This window comes from Salvelinus namaycush, chromosome 3 (assembly GCF_016432855.1).
Source record: "Salvelinus namaycush isolate Seneca chromosome 3, SaNama_1.0, whole genome shotgun sequence".
In the NCBI taxonomy this organism is placed as follows: domain Eukaryota; kingdom Metazoa; phylum Chordata; class Actinopteri; order Salmoniformes; family Salmonidae; genus Salvelinus; species Salvelinus namaycush.
This window is the reverse complement of record NC_052309.1, coordinates 62,615,690-62,635,404: the sequence shown is the minus strand read 5'-3', so window position 1 is coordinate 62,635,404 and position 19,715 is coordinate 62,615,690. Positions and strand designations below refer to the sequence as shown.

Genomic DNA, 19,715 nt, shown 5'->3' with positions numbered 1-19,715 from the left:
GTAAATAGCCCATCCAATCTACCTCATCCCCAAACTGTATTTATTTATTTATCTTGCTCCTTTGCACCCCAGTATCTCTACTTGCACATTCATCTTCTGCACACCTTACCATTCCAGTGTTTAATTGCTATATTGTAATTACTTTGCCACCATGGCCTATTTATTGCCTTACCTCTCTTATCCTACCTCATTTGCACATGCTGTTTATAGATCTATAGATTTCTACTGTATTGTTGATTGTGTGTTTGTTTATTCCATGTGTAACTCTGTGTTGACACATGCAAACTGCTTTGCTTTATCTTGTCCATGTCGCAGTTGCAAATGAGAACTTGTTCTCAACTAGCCTACCTGGTTAAATAAAGGTGAAATAAAAACGGCCACTTTGGCCACAAGGCATGTGTTTTTTGGGGGGGGGGCATTATGGCCATACAAGGGAGCATTGACGGGCCATCAATGCCACCAGGAAACCCGAGCCCTGGTAATCATACCAAATGTAACATATCATACTAATTTGAGGGGCCCGGATTTCCGTTTACTATGCTACGTCTAGTCTGAGACCAACCTGCACAGGCAGCTCAATTCTGATATTTTTTTTTCTCACTAATAGGTCTTTTGACCAATCAGATCAGCTTTGTAAGAGAGCTGATGTGTATAGATCTGATTGGTCAAAAGACCATTACTTGGCAAAATATTAAAATTGGTCTGTCTGCGTAAATGTAGACAGGCTATTTTTGGAACCATCTCAGAACGCAATAGACAAGCATGGAATGATTTTCAGTCTGACACAAATCAATGTGATAACCAGGGCTTGATTTCCTCTCAAAGGGAGATTTGGGGATTTTGGCAATGAGCATGCTAGTAGATATCCATATACTCATTGTGCTAACGCAAATTAGCATTGGCTCGCAAAACTACCTCTAACTTCCTTCATACTGGACACAGAGACATAACAATGGTATCCACAAGTTAAGCTGACTAGATAAAGGGCTTCATTGCCAAAATGTCAAAGTATCCCTTTAATGTTATTGTTATTATGGAACTCTTTGTGCACAATTAGTAGTGACAAGGCCTTTGTAGGCTAGTATTTACACAGACAATGATCAGCAAGCTTAGGATTTAAAGAGTTAGGAAGGACAAGGCTTTGTAGGCTGTGATTACAAGCTCAGGTACAGAGGCGGCACGAGCCTGGCGCCTCGTCAGTGCCTGCGGACCGTCAGGTTCAATCACTGGAGCCAAAGATTCCTGTCTGCTATAGGCTAGGTTCAATTACAGGGGTGGCAGGTAGCCTAGTGGTTAGAGCGTTGGACTAGTAACCGGAAGGTTGCAAGATCGAATCCCCGAGCTGACAAGGTAAAAATCTGTCGTTCTGCCCCTGAACGAGGAAGTTGTTCCTAGGCTGTCATTGAAAATAAGAATTTTTTTCTTAACTGACTTGCCTAGATAAATAAAGGTTAAAAAAAAAATGCAGGTTCTCAGGCCCTTAATGTTGCAAACAGATGTAAATGGACATGAAGGCTATTATTTTGTATCTAAACTAACCAGACAAAAATAATAAATTATCTTGTTCTGGTGTTTCATTTAGATCTGAGAAATGACTTGCATAATGAATGATGTTTCCAAATAGTCCTAATCAATAACTGTAGTAATCAATAGCCAAGCCTAAGATACAGCATCTTTCAAGAGTGTGTCTCTGTGATATGTGTGAGTGCAGGGATTACGAAAAATTGACAAAATACCATAAAGATCAATGTATTAAAATAAACAAAAAAATGCTTGTAGTTTGAAATGTATTTAATTAAAATACATGCATTTGTTGTTTTTTTGCAAATACATTTGCAAGTAGCCGGCCCAAACAACAACAACATTCTCAGTATTGGTTACAGAAACATTTTACTTGCTATGACTGTGATTTGTTGTTTATCTAGATTAGTTGAATGCAGGGAATGTAAGTCACTGGATAAGAGTGTCTGTCTGCTAAATTACCTAAATGTATATGTGAAAATGAGCATACCTAAATTAACTGCAGAGCACACTGGGTATTATTATTATTATTATTATTATTAGCCTTTTTGGGGAGGGGGAAGGAGCTCATTAGAATAACACCTAGCATGCTTTGCAATTATTCATTTTTACATGTACATTTATATTTAGTTCATTTATCAGATGCTTTTATCATACCATAGTGCCATCAGACTTCTGATACCAATGCAGGGTGAAAGGAGAACCACAAAATGGTGAGCCGTTGTAGAAAAGTATTTTGCATTTTGAAAATACAAATGACAACTCTTGGAAGTATCTTGTTACAAAATACATTGTAGTGTAGCCCAGTGCAATACAAATGACAAAATACAATAAATAATTGAAATACATGTAACACAGACTGTGTGTGTCTATCTGTCTGTCAAGCATAGTGATTAGAGAAAAGGTGTACAACACTATATAGGACTGCAGCATATTTGATGTTCAGCAGATTGGGATGGGAACTCTAGTGATCATGGCGGTTTTATTCCTCATTCAGCTACGATCCAGAAATGTGTGATCAGAACCTGCTTTCACGAATACTAAGGCAAAACAAAGATGGACACCAACACATTTGTCTTGGTGGAGATCTGCCATTGTATATCGAGAAAGGGAATGTAAGCTCAGCCACTCCCATTTTCAAGTCTGCCATTGTAGCCCTCCGTGCTGTGGTGATGATGATAGGTTAGTATTAACTTGCTGGCCCACAGCTCTTTCTCCAGGATGAGAGGAAGGCGGACCCCCCCCCCCCCCCCCCCCCCCCCACTCAGATCCTGATTGGCTGATTGAGGTCTGCTGCGTTGGCATGACGACTGTCAGAGACCACCGGCAAGATGTCACCGGCAAGCACACTCATGAGAAAGGGATGGAGGGAGGGAGGAATGGGGACAAATAAGAGGAGGCTTGCTCACGACACAAGTATGTTATTCACCAGAGGAAGGGGATAGGAACGGTCTTCAGAATGGCTGGATCTTTGTATCATGGCAACCTTGTAACTAGGGGTGTTATAGGATGTACTAAACTGTCACGTCACATGACCTATCATCCCCTTTTAGTTCAGCTTTCTTTTCCTTGTCCGATCAAGTGCTGCCTTTTCAGTGTGAAGCCTTTGTCTGAGCAAATAGAATAGTTGTGCTTGCGGGTCATGAGGGAATGTGGAATGTGGAATGAGTTGTCCGTTTTTTGTTTTTTTTCCCTCATTCCATGGAAGCATTCTCTGAATAACATGGTTATTTTTCTCTGCTACTCCTGTTAATGTTGTCACTGGGATCTGTCGAGTGATATTGGGTGATGCATGATGGTGTTCAATTGGGAAACGCCTCAGTCACCAGATCAATACAAGCTTTATTGAGCTAATTGATGAAGGGGACCTGGAAATAGAGAAGTCTTTTCTTTGGGTGGATCTCCGGTCCTGGAAGGCTGCAATGTCTGCTACTTTGTCAATGTTGTTACCTTGTAATTAGCAACTGACGTTTAGGTTTGGTAAATCAAGGGAGTGTAGTCTCTATTTAGTCAATGTGTTTAATTTACCAATTAGGCACAGAGGCTCAATTAAAAAAAACAAAATAGACACTTATACCCTATTCACAATACTGAGCAGAGCCGAGCTCTACTGCACTGGCCTGATGACACATCCACCATAGTTGATGGAACTGTATTAGACAAGACTGTGTGGGTGGCTGGCATGTTCATTCAGATGTCTGAGTCACTATAGCCAGAGCACTATTAGTTCATTTCCACAGTCGGGCTTTGCACCGGTGTTTGGCAGTAATGCTGGGGACATTGGGACAGATTTGAAATGTTCTCCAGCCAAAGAGGAATGTTTGTTTGTTTGGTATGTAAGATTAAAAGGTGACAAGGTTTGGATGTTGAGCTTTTTTACCTCTGCAGAATGTTGCTAGTCCTGGTCCTTTGACTCTTGCTTTCCAAACCATGTTCAGTAGGGAGAATTGTAAAAGAAAATGTGGAGTTACCACCTGGAACTTGTTTTTCGTTGCAAAATATTTTGCTACGGTGTGTCCTGCTGAAAGCCACAGACTGTTCTTTCTTATGCCACATGGCAAGCGGTACCACTGCACAAAGTCTGGAACCAACAGGACCCTGAACAGCTTCTACCCCCAAGCCATAAGACTGCTAAATAGCTAATCAAATGGCTACCCGGACTACCTGCGTTCACTTTTTTGTTGTTGTTGCACTAACTCTTTTACACTGACACACACACCAACTTTCACACTCACCACATACGTTGCTGCTACTGTTTATTATCCATCCTGTTGCCTAGTCACTTTACCCCTACCTATATGTACCTAGCCACCTCAATTACCTCGTACCCCTGCACATCGACTCGGTACTGGTACTATATAGCCATGTTATTTTTTTCAATCTTTATTGTTATTCATTATTCACTGTGCATTTATACCATGTGTCACTATTTCATTTTGTTGGAGAATGACCCGTAAGTATGCTTTTCATTGTTAGTGTACACCTGTTCTTTACGAAACATGACAAATACATTTGATTCCCCCAAAAATATTTCAACATGACACTGATTGATCCGAAACGTTGGTTGACCCTCTTTAAAACTTGTTGGAGTTACCAGGAGCCCCAGAGTGCAGGAGTTTCTTTTTCACATATTAACTAGACGCCAGGGATACCATAAAATGTGTCCATTTTTGAATGGAAGTCTGAAGACTAGTAGTCTGAAGTGAATTTTAGTCTTGTGTTGGTAGGATATATATTAATTCCCAGCAGCTGTTGAGGTAATAAGCCGGAAGACTCTGCTGGGACTTGAACCCGGTGAAATGTGATCTAGTGTTCATGTTTTGGATGCTCTCTGTTATTTTTCAGCTAGCAAATGGATAAAATGTGGTCTGTTTCTTTTTGACAGTTCAAATTGAATAAGTGTGTGCCATGAGTGTACATACACACTATGGTACAGCAGCTAAATATCATTCTAAAGCTACACTTCACCACCACAATACCAATGCTATCTTTCTCTTCTCTATTACGAGCACTACATTCTCGACTAGCCGTCTCGTTTCCTTCCCTCTCTCCTTGTGCTTTGTGTGATGATGATGAGTCGCTGCGATGTGGAGAGGACCTCGGAGTCTGTGTGTGTGTGTGTGGCTCGTTGGAGCAGAGCTCTAATACAGTTACCCAAAACAACAATGACAGTGTCATTGAGTGTGGTTTTCACACTTGTTTTTGGATAAGAGCTGTCCTGCCAAAACCAGCATCTGGATCTAGACGCTCTACTGGGCACAGGGTTTTCGCCACAGCCTTTTAGGTGCAGATGGACTGGGACATTTTATAAGGGCTTATGATGTAAGTAGCTGAGGCCAATCTACTCCGAGAAGACTAGTGGAGAATATGGACATCGCTTCGCTTTCCAGGGACATGGTTATGGTAGGTAGTGGTGTGTTCAAAAACGCTGTTTTGTTTTTGAAGTTGCAAGTACCAACCTTGCTGTATCAATCGGTTTTCATCTTGTAACTGGTTTTCGTTCTGTTTTTACTGTAACTAGTTGAAAACATTGTTCCGTTTATTTCCATAGCAAACATTGGGTTTGAAGGTTGGTTTGTCTAGGATGGATGTGCCTTTTCCTCCTGTGTTTGTTTTTGTTGAGCTGTATGCTAACTATGCGTGCAAGTGTAAACCTGTAACCTCATGGTAGGCCTATATTCAAATAGTCATCTCTATGTAGGGAGTTGGCGTTTCTGGTTTCCTGGTAGTACTTACGTGGGCATTAGGATGGAGAAAGACTTCCAGTCTTGGTTGCTCCGGCTCGCTCTCTGGCTCGTTCTCTCTCCATCTGTGTGTGTGTGTGTGAACACAAGGTCGCAGAGATTAAAATGGAATGATTGTGGGGGAGGGCAGAAATGTGGTGCCTGGCCAGCAAGCGGTCTGTGTGATTGTGTGTGTGTCCATGTTTGTTTGTCAAGGACTCCTTTGTGTACATCTGTATCAATGGTACTCCATGATGGAGGAGACTACACTGATGACTGAAGGAGACTAGCACAAGCAGATTAATTGAGAGGAGAGAAGGCATCCAGTGCAGTCTGCTCACAGTATTGCTATGACAGCAAGAGTGAATGGCCTCTGTGGGCCTCTGTTGTAGCTTGCAGCAAAGCTAAGGGGCTCTAGCTGTGATGGTGTGCATTGACTGGTAGGCCTGCCTGAAAGACACCCTGCACACACATGGGCACAACCTGGAACTCAGACAGTAATCCAACAGGATGTATGGGATGTATTTAATTGTTAGGTTGTAGTGGTCTTGACATCTTGAGAAAGTCATGCATAAGCAAAGTTGTATTCTTTTTTTGATCACATGATACACACACACACTAAATCCCATCAGGAGCATAAAAGGCCTACTGCTAATGATCTCAGGATCCCACGTGGTGCCAGCCACAATGCCTGCTTTCATATGTCTGTGAGGTGCTGGGGCCTTGTGATCCAGACAGGAGTGAGAGCGGTGCTGCTAGCCTGGTAATTATAGATCGGAGTAGGTGAATGGACCAGGAGGGAGACCACACCAGCAGACAAAACTAGAGAGTAGGGAATTCACAGATTTACGAAATCCTGACCAAAGATCATGTCCACAAGCAGAGCCGCTATCCTCTTTGCATTATCAAAGTTTGTCATACGCACAGGCGTACAGTGTAAACGGTGCAATGAAATGCTTACATTATGAACAATAAAAAATGGTTAAGAGGAGTTTGGGATGAGAAACAAGGGCAAAGGAAAACTATCACTATTGCGATCAAATAAAGCAGGAAATTATGGAGCAGATTTTTTTATTTAACCTTTTATTTAACTAGGCAAGTCAGTTAAGAACAAATTCTTATTTACAATGACGGCCTACCCTAACCCGGAAGACGCTGGGTCAATTGTGCGCCGTCCTATCACGGCTGGTTGTGATACAGCCTGGAATCGAACCAGGGTCTGTAGTGACGCCTCTTGCACTGAGATGCAGCGCCTTAGACTGCTGCGCCACTCGGGAGCCCAAAATAGCAGCCAAGGTGCCGTACTCTTATTTTTTTTTTTAAATGTTCAGAACATGGAAGAAAGGAGGCAACGATACAATCTTCATATAAATACTGGACGGTTGAAACTAGGCATTGTGAAGAGATGCTAACAAGCATGTGAGCACTGAAAGTATTGAGAATGTAATACCGCTTCTGTCAAAGGATCTGGTTATATCGTCTTTGTAGTATTCAGCTTTCAGTTCACCTTGTACCCTTGAGAATGTAATAACATGAAGTGCCCCCTTGCTTTCTCTTCTGTCAAGGGATCTGGTTATATACAGTAGTATTCAGCTTTCAGTTCGCCTTGTACCTTCGACATATTGTGTATATACATTGTCTGTATACACACTATATATTGTGTATGTTTCGAAGGTAGCATATTCACATTGAATGAGTATCAGTTTAGTCAAAGAGCAGTGAGCGTACAGCACTCAGTTGGTTATGAGCCTGAGGTGTTGGGGGAATTCCTGGCAACCAGGGTGGGCCAGCTTCAGCACAGCTAATGATGGTTCAATGGGAAAGATGCACATTGAAAGCAGGCTAAAGGCCATTACACTCTAGCTTTCTTTCTCTCTCTCTCTCGCGCTCTCTCTCTCTCTCTTTCCTCTCTCTCTTTCCTCTCTCTCTCCTTCTTCTCGTACATATGGTGTTTTTATCCACTCATCTGGATGCTTACCAGCCACGATCCATCAGATTCCCACGCTTCACTTGACAGATGGCTGGGTGACCATCACACACACTCACACCGTGTATAGGGAATTGATTCACAGCAAATGGAAAAACTCTACAAAATAGATTGTAATTTGGCAAAGGCACTACAGTGTGTATTTTCTGATCAAACACACACACTTGCATTCTCACTCGCGGCTCACCAACACACACAGTATTACGTCAGAGATGCTCTGTCATACCACCCCACCCCCTCGTGCATGCTCTCTCTCTGTCTTAGCACTGTGTGTATGTGTGTGTGTGTCTGAAGAGGCCAGCTGTTAAAACTAGGGATGCACCGATATGACATTTTTGGCCGATACCGATATCTGATATTTTCCTTACCAAAAAATCCCGATACAGATGTTTAAAATTGTAGCGGCCTTTTAAGCATTCTAGTACAGTTTAATAGTTGAAAGACACACACACAGACCAAAAAGTTATTTTGTTGGCATTTACGTATGTCCCCATTACCAGTGAAACACAGGTTTTGATTATCTCTTTCACTTACTTGCTGTGCTGTTTCGTTGTTCAGTCGTTTCATTCTCAACCAGGATTTCATCATACATGTCAAGCAGTGAAGTATCAGCTCTGTCTGTCCGTGGCCTCTTCTGTCGTGGGTCCTCTTCCTCGGTGCGTACTGTCACTGTGTCCGTTTCCATCTTGTCCAGATGTGTCTGTAACATTTCACGTAAACCCTGTTACTTGTCTGCATCGAAGTAGCGGTCCTTGTACCTACCATCGAGCATGGTGGAGACACCGTAAAGAGGCTCAGAACGCCACCGAATCGCTTGTTCACAGCCTCTAGTAGAGTACTTTCGCAAGTTTTAGGGGGGTAGCGTTTCGATGCCGTGAGAGGGTATCACATCTGCTGCAGATGCAGTTGATGAGCTTATTTCTCGAGTCAATTGTTCGAATGGAGCTTGGAGTGTGTTCATGTTCTCAAATACCATTGAAATGGCAGCAGCGGTATGAAAACTAGCACATTCTTGAGCATGCAATACGGGCTTTCCTCAGTACGAAATCCTCGCCGACCCACTGTGCTGTCAGACTCAGCATGCTCATGGGGCTGACATTGCTGGTCCAAATGTCAGTTGTGACGCCCATAACAAGTAGCTCATGGATGTGCGTTTCAACACTACTGTGTAACTCCAGTAGGGCAACATCTGAAAAATAGCGCCTACTTGGTAGTGTGTACCGGGGCTCGAGGTGCTCGACCAGTTGGCGAAAGCCAACATCATCCACGAAAGAGAACGGTTGATTGTCAAGGGCAGGGGTTCTTAAACTTTTTCAGCCTGAGACCCAAATGAGAAATTCTGTGTTTTTCTGGGACCCAAGCTTAGGAAAATATGCAGCTATACATAAATATCGGTACATTTTTGCCAATCTTTTTTTCAAAATTATTATAATTTTTTTAAATTGTTTTTTTATTGTTTTAATTTAAATAAAATAAAAATGTACACCTTTATTTAACTAGGCAAGTAAGTTAAGAACACATTCTTATTTTCAATGATGGCCTAGGAACGGTGGGTTAACTGCCTTGTTCAGGGGCAGAACGACAGATTTTTACCATGTCAGCTCAGGGATTCAATCTTGCAACCTTACGGTTAACTAGTCCAACGCTCTAACCACCTGCCTCACGAGGAGCCCGCCTGTTACGCGAATGCAGTAAGAAGCCAAGGTAAGTTGCTAGCTAGCATTAAACGTATCTTATAAAAAAACAATCAATCGTAATCACTAGTTATAACTATACATGGTTGATGATATTACTAGTTTATCTAGCGTGTCCTGCGTTGCATATAATCGATGCAGTGCGCATTTGCGAAAAAGGACTGTCGTTGCTCCAACGTGTACCTAACCATAAACATCAATGCCTTTCTTAAAATCAATACACAGAAATATATACTTTTAAACCTGCATATTTAGCTAAAAGAAATCCAGGTTAGCAGGCAATATTAACCAGGTGAAATTGTGTCACTTCTCTTGCGTTCATTGCACGCAGAGTCAGGGTATATGCTACAGTTTGGGCCGCCTGGCTCATTGCGAACTAATTTGCCAGAATTTTATGTAATTATGACATAACATTGAAGGTTGTGCAATGTAACATGAATATTTAGACTTATGGATGCCACCCGTTAGATAAAATACGGAACGGTTCTGTATTTCACTGAAAGAATAAACGTTTTGTTTTTGAGATGATAGTTTCCGTATTTGACCATATTAATGACCTAAGGCTCGTATTTCTGTGTTATTATGTTATAATTAAGTCTATGATTTGATAGAGCAGTCTGACTGAGCGATGGTAGGCACCAGCAGGCTCGTAAGGATTCATTCAAACATCACTTTCGTGCGTTTTTCCAGCAGCTCTTCGCAATGCTTCAAGCATTGCGCTGTTTATGACTTCAAGCCTATCAACTCCTCCTATTTAGCGGGGTGCGCACTCTGAGACCTGAAGTAGTTGTTCCCCTTGCTCTGCATGGGTAATGCTGCTTCGAGGGTGGCTGTTGTCGATGTGTTCCTGGTTCGAGCCCAGGTAGCGGCGAGGAGAGGGATGGAAGCTATACTGTTACACTGGCAATACTAAAGTGCCTATGAACATCCAATAGTCAAAGGTATATGAAATACAAATCGTATAGAGAGAAATAGTCCTATAATTCCTATAATAACTACTACCTAAAACTTCTTACCTGGGAATATTGAAGACTCATGTTAAAAGGAACCACCAGCTTTCATATGTTCTCATGTTCTGAGCAAGGAACTTAAACGTTAGCTTTCTTACATGGCACATATTGCACTTTTACTTTCTTCTCCAACACTTTTTGTTTTTGCATGATTTAGACCAAATTGAACATGTTTCATTTTATTTGAGGCTAAATTGATTTTATTGATGTATTATATTAAGTTAAAATAAGTGTTCATTCAGTATTGTTGTAATTGTCATTATTACAAATAAATTAAAAAACGGCCGATTTAATCGGTATCGGCTTTTTTTGGTCCTCCAATAAGCGGTATCGGCGTTGAAAAATCATAATCGGTCGACCTCTAATTTCATTGCCCTTATGCCTAAAACAAATGCAATATAGACAAAAACAAAACAATAAAATTAAATCTCCATATAAATATGTATTCATGTTTATTTTCCCCCATTTTAAAAACACTCTTACATATCTGTCTAGGTTGGAACTGTTGCTGTTAAAAATACAATAAATAATTTTCATTCTGAACTGGAATAAATGGATTGATCACATCACACAGATGAATAACAACACACACAAGATTTTTGATAGTACAACCCTAAGTAACAGTACAGATGAAAAATGATCAGGCTTACTGTACTTCTTACTGTAGAAATTGTTGAAAGAAAGTCTAGGTTGGAACTGTTGCTGTTAAAATACAATCTTTTTTTATTCTGAACTGAATAAACTGATTGATCACATCTGTAGACCAGAAAATAAACACACAGTCCTAATGAGAGGTGTGTGTGTGTGTGTGGCTGGTTGAAGTTTTCAACAAGCATGTCTATTCTGGGCTCAGTTTTTGACAGTGCAACATTGAGGTCATACTCAGCAATGAGACTATTTCTGTACTTGTTCTTTAAGTATGTCAGAGTTGAGAACAATGACTCGCATAGGTATGTGGTACCAAACTGGATCAGAACATCTACTGCTTTCTCAGTCAGGCAGGGGGCCGCTTCCTGCTGTAGATGAGCAACCCAGAACTGTGTGAGTGTTTGCCTCAAAAAGCATCTTGCATCAATCAGTTTACTCCAGTTAAGAATAACAATTATTATTGTATTTTAACAGCAACAGTTCCAACGTAGACTAGTTTTCAACAATCATTTCTACAGTAAGAAATTCAGGCCTACTGTACATTTCATCTTCAGCTGTACTGTTACTTAGTGCAACCCTAAGTAAGTAGCTAGCTTGCTTTGGCGAATGTTAGCTATTAGCTGTGTACAAGGCCAGGGGATTGTAGAAACTCACATATACTACTATGAGAGTTAGTTAGTACTCCCTTTATTACTGATTATCACCTGTTTATAAAATGACAACAATGCCTTGCTAGCTGACTTACTTTTCCACTGTCGAAGCACTGTTTCCTGACGCATTCTGCTCTGTTCTGAAAGAACTCCTTGTGGATGTTTGGTCAGGACGTGTCGTTTTATTAATTTGTTATGCGAGTCTCAATAATAAGCACTTCTACACACAATACACATTGTGGGCGCTCCTCGTTATAAGTGTGTATGAAAGAGAGATAAACTAATCGCTGTATATGCGTTTCATGACAATTGAGCTCAGTCAGAACTTGTGGCCTGCATGAGTACATTTGATGCTAGCGGTGAGTGATGGCGAGTGGGAATGACAAGTTAGTGGCTGACAGCACATCTGCTGCCTGAACAACAGTGCTACATCGTGTGTGTTGTGGGGTGATCTTCAAGAAGACTGCATAAAAAAAGATCCGGTAAACCGCGAAGCACACGGGCATCTCCCTCAAACTCGCGCAGCTGCCAAACTGAGCAGAGGCCACTGCTTAAGCAGAAAGCGCACTGAACAGAGCCCTTAGATGCACATGGCCAAATCAATTCCAGTAATTAATGAAACAATTATACATGTAGACTGACACGTCGCAACCCACCATTAACAGGTCCGCGACCCACTTTGGGTCGCTACCCATACTTTTAAGAAAGGCGGGTCAAGGGCAATGAATTCCATTATCTTGTCATTTGAGTTGCCTCGCTGAAATTCGTACTCTTTCAAATGACTGCTCGACTTGAACTTGTTTAGTTGTTGGAAGTGTGCACTTAATTTTTTTCTGCTTTTGTTCTAAGTAGTCGCTGAACGTCTGGGGGTGATGCATTTTCAAATGAGTAATTAGGTTTGTGGTATGAGATGTGGTATAAGATTTCTCTCTCCCCTCGGGAAATAATAGCAGCACAAACGTTGCATATGTTATCTGGTTTTGAAACTTCAAAATAGATCCACACAGCAGACATTGTGGGCTAGGTTATGAATGCTGTGTAGCGCTGTATTTTTCATCTATCTACGTTTATATAGGTATGCACGTCAGCTTTGACATCGGTTTTGCAGGCCGATGTTGGCATTTTTAGCTAATATCGGCCAATTTTTTTATTTTAGTTTTTTTCCGATATACTTACCGCTATATCGTGCATCCCTAGTTAAAACCGTTGGGCTTTGCCAGGACGGCCCCCATGACCCAAGTGGAGTCAGGGCTGTCCACAGATCCTTCAGCGGGCAGGTGCTCAAACTGACTTTGGGAAAAGAGGGAGGGCTATCAGCTGGTATTTTTTTTTACAGTTTGTGATTTATGTCTTATGCATTCAAAGATAATTTCATAATATTCATAGTCTTCTAACTCATGATATATGGCTGGCTGGCTTGTGTGGATATTTTAGTATATGGTGGTTAGCTAGTCTAGACTACCTGTGATGCTGCTGCTGACTGAGGAAGGGATGGAGTCGGGTCGGAGCGAGGGTCGTTGATGCAGCTGCTCCTCTCTTTCTGCCTTTCTCTGCTGCGTGTATCAGCCAACCTTACCGACTATTAATAATAATGTAAATCAAGTGTTAATCAAATGTTATGCTGCTGAGGCAGCACTGTTTAAACTAGTTGGCTTGCTACACACACTCGACCGGTGACCTCGTCTTAAGCCATGCATGTTTGCACACGCCCAGTATCCAATCTCAGTACAGGGCAGACCGTCAGGTGCAACCAACGGACGGGTTTGGAGGTGGTGCACTTGACAACATCACAACGACTTGTGGGCAATGGGTTCAGAACAACAACGACAAAACCTTATACATAAAATAATAATTATACCACCACGCAAAAGGGCACTTGGCGAGTGGGAGTTCAAAGGGGCATATGTTGGGCACAGGTTGACTCCTATCTGTGCACGTGCCTGAGCGTAATAGATGCAGTAGTATACACAAGCCCCCTAATATCATTCCAGCTCATCATCAACAAAACAAACATCAACCTGGATTAAAGCAGTTGGGACGTACTCCAGTATATGAGTCATTTTTCTAATGTATGTGAATTAAATGAGTAGAGGTTTTTAATGCTAGATGGTTTTAGGATTTTAGTTACTGGCGTTGGTGCAAGAGGGGCCAGTTTTTTTACTTTGCTTACTGTTTCACATTGTGCCATTAGGATCTTCCTTCATCTACACTCATGTCAGATCAGGTCCTGTCATACATGTATCTGAATGTAGACAACTGGGTACAAATGTGACTGTGGATGTGTAGGTTTTGGATTCACCTTACCCCAAAGTGTCAGCCTATTTGAGGTGGGTGGTGCGATGATATGATCATGTTGTCTTCTCTGCATTACGCCATACTTTCCGAATGCACTGTAGTAATGTATTCAGACCCCCAGAGTTTTTTGACCTTTTGTTAGGTTACAGCCTTGATTGATGAAGGAAAAACATTTATTTAATCTACACACAATACCCTATAATGACAAAGCGAAATACAGAAATACCTTATTTGCATAAGTATTCAGACCCTTTGCTATGAGACTCAATTGAACTCCGGTGCATCCTGTTTCCATTGATCATCCTTGATATGTTTCTACATCTTGATTGGAGTACACCTGTGGTAAATTCAATTGATTGGACATGATTTGGAAAGGCACACACCTGTCTATATAAGGTCCCACAGTTGACCGTGCATGTCAGAGCCAAACCAAAGCATGAGGTCGAAGGAATTGTTCGTTGAGCTCCAAGACAGGATTGTGTCAAGGCACAGATCTGGGGAAGGGTACCAAAAATGGCTGCAGCATTGAAGGTCTCCAAGAACACAGTGGCCTCCATCATTCTTAAATGGAAGAAGTTTGGAATCACCTAGACTCTTCCTAGAGCTGGCCGCACGGCCAAATTTGAGCAATTGGGGGAGAAGGGCCTTGGTCAGGGAGGTGACCAAGAATCCGATGGTCCCTCTGACAGAGCTCCAGAGTTCCTCTGTGGAGATGGTTGTCCTTCTGGAAGGTTCTCCCATCTCTGCAGCACTCTAACAATCAGGCCTTTATGGTAGAGGGGCCAGACAAAAGCCACTCTTCAGTAAAAAGCACATGACCGCAAGCTTGGACTCTGACCATGAAAAACAAGATTCTCTGGTCTGAAACCAAGATTAAACTCTTTGGTTTGAATGCCAAGTGTCACGTCTGGAGGAAACCTTGCACCATCCCTACGGTGAAGCATGGTGGTGACAGCATCCTGCTGTGGGGATGTTTTGCAGCGGAAGGGACTGGGAGACTAGTCAGGATCAAGTGAAAGATGAACGGAGCAAAGTACAGAGAGATCCTTGATGGAAACCTGCTCCAGAGCGCTCAAGATCTCAGACTGGGACGAAGGTTCACCTTCCAACAGGACGTCAACGCAGAATTGGCTTTGGGACAAGTCTCAATGTCCTTGAGTGGCCCAGTCAGAGCTCAAACATCTCTGGAGAAACCTGTAAATAGCTGTGCGGCGACGCTCCCAACCTGACAGAGCTTGAGAGGATCTACAGAGAAGAATAGGAGAAAGACCCCAAATACAGGTGTGCCAAGCTTGTAGTGTCATACCCAAGAAGACTCGAGGCTGTAATCGCTGCCAAAGGGGCTTCAACAACGTACTGAGTAAAGGGTCTGAATACTTATGTAAATTAGATATTGAAGAAAAAAATTACTTTTTACTTTGTCATTTTGGGGTATTGTGTGTAGATTTGAGGAAAAACATGAATTTAATACTGGATCTACTGATTTTGTCGGGTTCTTCTCCTTTGCATTTCTCCTTTTCTCCCTACTCTACTCTCCTCAATCCACTTCTTTCTCACACCCTTTCTATCTTCCCTTCCACTCATCTTCCCCCAGCTCTTCTCCATCGTGATCTTTGGCTGTATAGCCAACGAGGGCTATGTGAACCGGCCTGACGAGATTGAGGAGTTCTGCATCTTCAACAGGAACCAGAATGCCTGTAACTACGCCGTGGGGATGGGCACCCTAGCTTTCCTAAGTTGTGCTGCCTTCCTGGCCCTGGATGTCTACTTCCCCCAGATCAGCAGCGTCAAGGACCGCAAGAAGGCTGTGCTTGCTGACATCGGAGTGTCTGGTAAGATCTGGGGTGTAGTTTCCCCTAGGCACCGATCTATGAACAGCTTCTCCTCCCCCAAACTTAACCATTACTATGGTAAATGCAAAACTGAACACAGATCAGTATCTAGGGACAACTTCACCCCACACAGGAATGATGTTGGTGTGGGTCTACACTATCTTTGACTGGGGGATGGTGGAGGTTATTGTGTGTTCGTTAACAGCAAAGACGGGTTGTTTTAGTTGAAGTTGGTCATGATAAGAGTTTGGTGTGTGTTTGGAGGCACGTTGTTTTTCTGGGGGCTCTGTGGAGATTCAGTTCAGGGGTGGGGAGGGGGATGTGGCCTTTGTCTTTAGCCTTTCTAAACTCTTAGGAAACACTGATCAATACATGGACATTGATAAAGGTCTTGTTTCTTCAATAGCCATTAGGTGTGCTGGGCCCTGTATGTATAATCCCTCCTTTCCTTGATGCAATCACTCCGACGTGACTGGATTGGCGTAGAAGCAAGCTCTTCACTGCATTGCTCTCACAAATGTATATTATATCAGGTTGGTGATTACTTCAAGGAAAGGATTAAGGAAGGATGCATATTAATAGTATTGGAACAGAGCCCTGGAATTTGAATCACGCTCTAGGGCATTGGCAGACTTGAGGACTGTAGGTGCCATTTTGAATGTGCACAGGTGCCCCCCTCTGGTTAGTTGTGGTGTGACTGATATACCCTAACATACCCGTTATGAACTTAGAGGCTCGGTTTTGATTACTGTGAGGCTTGTAAAATGGTTGCAAAAAATATGTTATGTATCAGTAGTTGATCTAATGTTTTTATATTGTCGCATGACCAGTCTTATTTGCATGTCATTTGTAATCTGGTATTACTGAGTATGTTACATTTTAAGAGCAGATTTTTTTTTCTTTAGTTTTACCACCCATAGTATTAATGGTTTCTGTTTTGTAATTCTCTCTTTTTTTCTCTCTCTCTCTCTCTCACCCCATCCTTCCTGTAGCATTCTGGTCATTTGTCTGGTTTGTGGGGTTCTGTTTCCTGGCCAACCAGTGGCAGGTTGCCAAGGAGGAGGACAACCCTTTAAGGGAGGGCGCGGACGCAGCCCGAGCCGCCATTACCTTCGCCTTCTTCTCCATCTTCACCTGGGTACGTACAGTACAACAGGCCACCATTTCATTAACCCTCCTGTCTGGCGTAATGGCCATTTGTGCGTCTACAATATAGAAAAGATGATGTATATTACACAAAATGTATTCATATCACATTTTTCCATCAGTGCCCCTTCAAATAAATTGGTTACATAACACCTCTGCCTTCTTCATCAGGCTCTAATTCTGCTCTGTCTGAAGCTTGGTCCTAACATTCTGCACCTCTTTGTCAGTCTTAACTTACCTCTGTTTAACACTGCTTTTCTTCATCTTTAAAAGTGTCTACTGTCTTCTGTTTTTCTACAGTTTTGTAACCTGGATCTAAACCTTCTCTCCTTATTTTATCTTCTCCTTTGGGTCTGTTTCGATTCCTCTTTTTCTCCATTTTATTCTTTGTCTATGCTATATTGTTGTCTACAATAACGCCTAATCTCTGTTTTAGCTAGATCTGGACTAAGTTTCTCCCTCTTTGCCAATTGAATCTTTGCTTCTGTCTTTTTAGAAAAAGCTTAAGGTTTTTGTTATAAAATGTTACTTTATGGAAGGATTGTATCTGGTGAATATTGGGGTCATCCTCACCACCCTTTCTACCATAACTGTCCACTGACCCAGTCCCTGACATACCTGTCTGTCTCTCTCTAGGGTGCTCTGACACTGCTGTCCCTGGAGAGGATAAAGAGAGTGTCATTCGAAGAAGAGTACAACAAGCTGTTCATTCCACAGCCCACACCACCACTAGCCTAATGATCGATATCCTGACCCTCACCCTTAACGTTATTTCCCTCACACCAACTTCCCTTTCAGGCTGTCTGAATGATGTCCTCCGTAGATGTCCAAACACAGTGAAGGAGTACCTTGTATTTGTTTACTATGATTGGCTAGTGTTTACAGCTAGGATATGCTTGCTGGATTCAGATTGCACTTCCAAAGTGGCTTGATATTAAACCATTGCCGGAAATGAGAGTCTTTGTGGTGTTAAAACAGTGGTTCTGTTGACATATCAGGTTCTCATTGCCTGGCATAGTAATCCACCATTTTATCTATGTTTACCTTTGCTCGTAGTCTCAATTTATTTTAATGGAAAGTATTATTTTGTTAAGAACTTTTTGGTAAAATCATTTGATTTCATGGTACCATTCAAATTAGATTGAACATTTTCTGTTGTAGCCACTTTGCATGTTTGGGGTCAATTCAGGAAATTATTAGAAAGTGACAAATATTTACAGAGTTCATACCAGTTTGACCCCAGACCTTGTTAGATTGTTTCTTAGATATGTAGTAATTGTATTGTTAATTTTTCACATTGTATTTCAATGCCAAAACTGCAAATCTGTGAAGGAAAAGCCTAGCTATGAACTCTGTTCACCTCCTCTCCCTAATCTAGCCTTATGCTCCCCCATACACACATACCACAGCTGTAGCTAACTACTACAGCTTAATGACGTGCCTTTTAGTGTTACCTGGCCCAGCTGGCTGCAACCACTGTGAATCTTCGTCTGTTATTTTGTATTATGAGTTAGGATTCAAATCAGATTTTTTAAATTGTTTGGGTATTTTTGCTTTGTATATGACACTGGGATAATTTGTGAATGTTTGTGTTGAAAAGACAAAACAAAGACGGTGCCTGATCAGGTGAAAGGTTACTCACTTCATTCCAAGACCACTGACTAATCTGTTTTGACACTCCCCACTTAAAGCCGACTAACGGAATAATCCTCCCGCTCTAACATTTTCTCTTCCTTCCTTCCTTTCTTTTTCTCTCTCGTTATCCCACCATTCTAACTACCATTCATCCTCCTAATCTTACTTCATACCTTTTTAATCAATGGCATGCTACCTGACATACCCCCCTCCCCAACTATCATTGGTTGAGTCTATCGTGTCATCTCATTCTGCCCATCTGTCATATTCAAATCCCACCCACACAACCCCATGTCTCCACCTTTCCTGTTTATCCCACCTACCCACATATTGTTTTGCTTTTGCTTTCATGTTGTTTCCCATCCCCTTTCCAATCGCTCGCTGCCCCCTATGGTCTGTGCTCCCTCTTCCCTTCTCCACGCATACATTATTTTGCTATCGCCTCTATACTATTGCCCATTCCCTTTTCAATTGCTCGCCCGCCCCATAACACCCTCTCTGCTCTGAAGGCGGTGCAGGCCTTCCTGGGCTTTCAGAAGTACAAGCTGGGGGCTGACTCGGCCCTCTTCTCCCAGGAGTATGTTGACCCTACCGCCGACCCCAACGCTGCGGCCCCCATGGGCACTGACTACACGGGCTACACCGCCGACACTGACCCCGCGGCCAGCACAGAGCTAGCCTTTGACGGCTCCACTGGCTACCAGGGCCAGGAGTACTGAGCCAGAGGGCCAAGGGAGTAGAAGGCCCAGGGAGGGGTATTCAGCATTAGGGGTGGTTTAAGGGGACATGTTTATGGGACATGGGGTGGCTTTAAAAGTAGCCAAGTCCCAGATCTGTTTGTGTTAGGTGTGATAATGAAATACAGAGCCTTCAGAAACTATTCAAACCCTTTGACTTTTTCCACATTTTGTTGTGTTACAGCCTAAATTTCAAATTGATTAAATTGAGATTGTGTCACTGGCCGACACACAATAGCCCATAATGTCAAAGTAGAATTATGTTTTTAGAAATGTTTACATATTTAAAAAAATAAATAATAATAATTATAGCTGAAATGTCTTGAGTCAATATGTA

At 42.2% G+C, this 19,715-nt stretch overlaps 1 protein-coding gene across 1 annotated transcript in view; it reads left to right on the top strand.

Moving 5' to 3' along the window:
- The window catches only part of LOC120043970 (synaptogyrin-1-like), a 28,561-nt gene extending 9,201 nt beyond the window's left edge, over positions 1 to 19,360 (top strand). Inside the window, exons 2-4 of the mRNA XM_038988566.1 lie at positions 15,623 to 15,860; positions 16,853 to 16,998; positions 19,151 to 19,360. Coding sequence (XP_038844494.1) covers positions 15,623 to 15,860; positions 16,853 to 16,998; positions 19,151 to 19,360 — 594 coding nt within the window. The remainder of the gene's footprint in view (positions 1 to 15,622; positions 15,861 to 16,852; positions 16,999 to 19,150) is intronic.
- Positions 19,361 to 19,715: the final 355 nt, after the last annotated feature.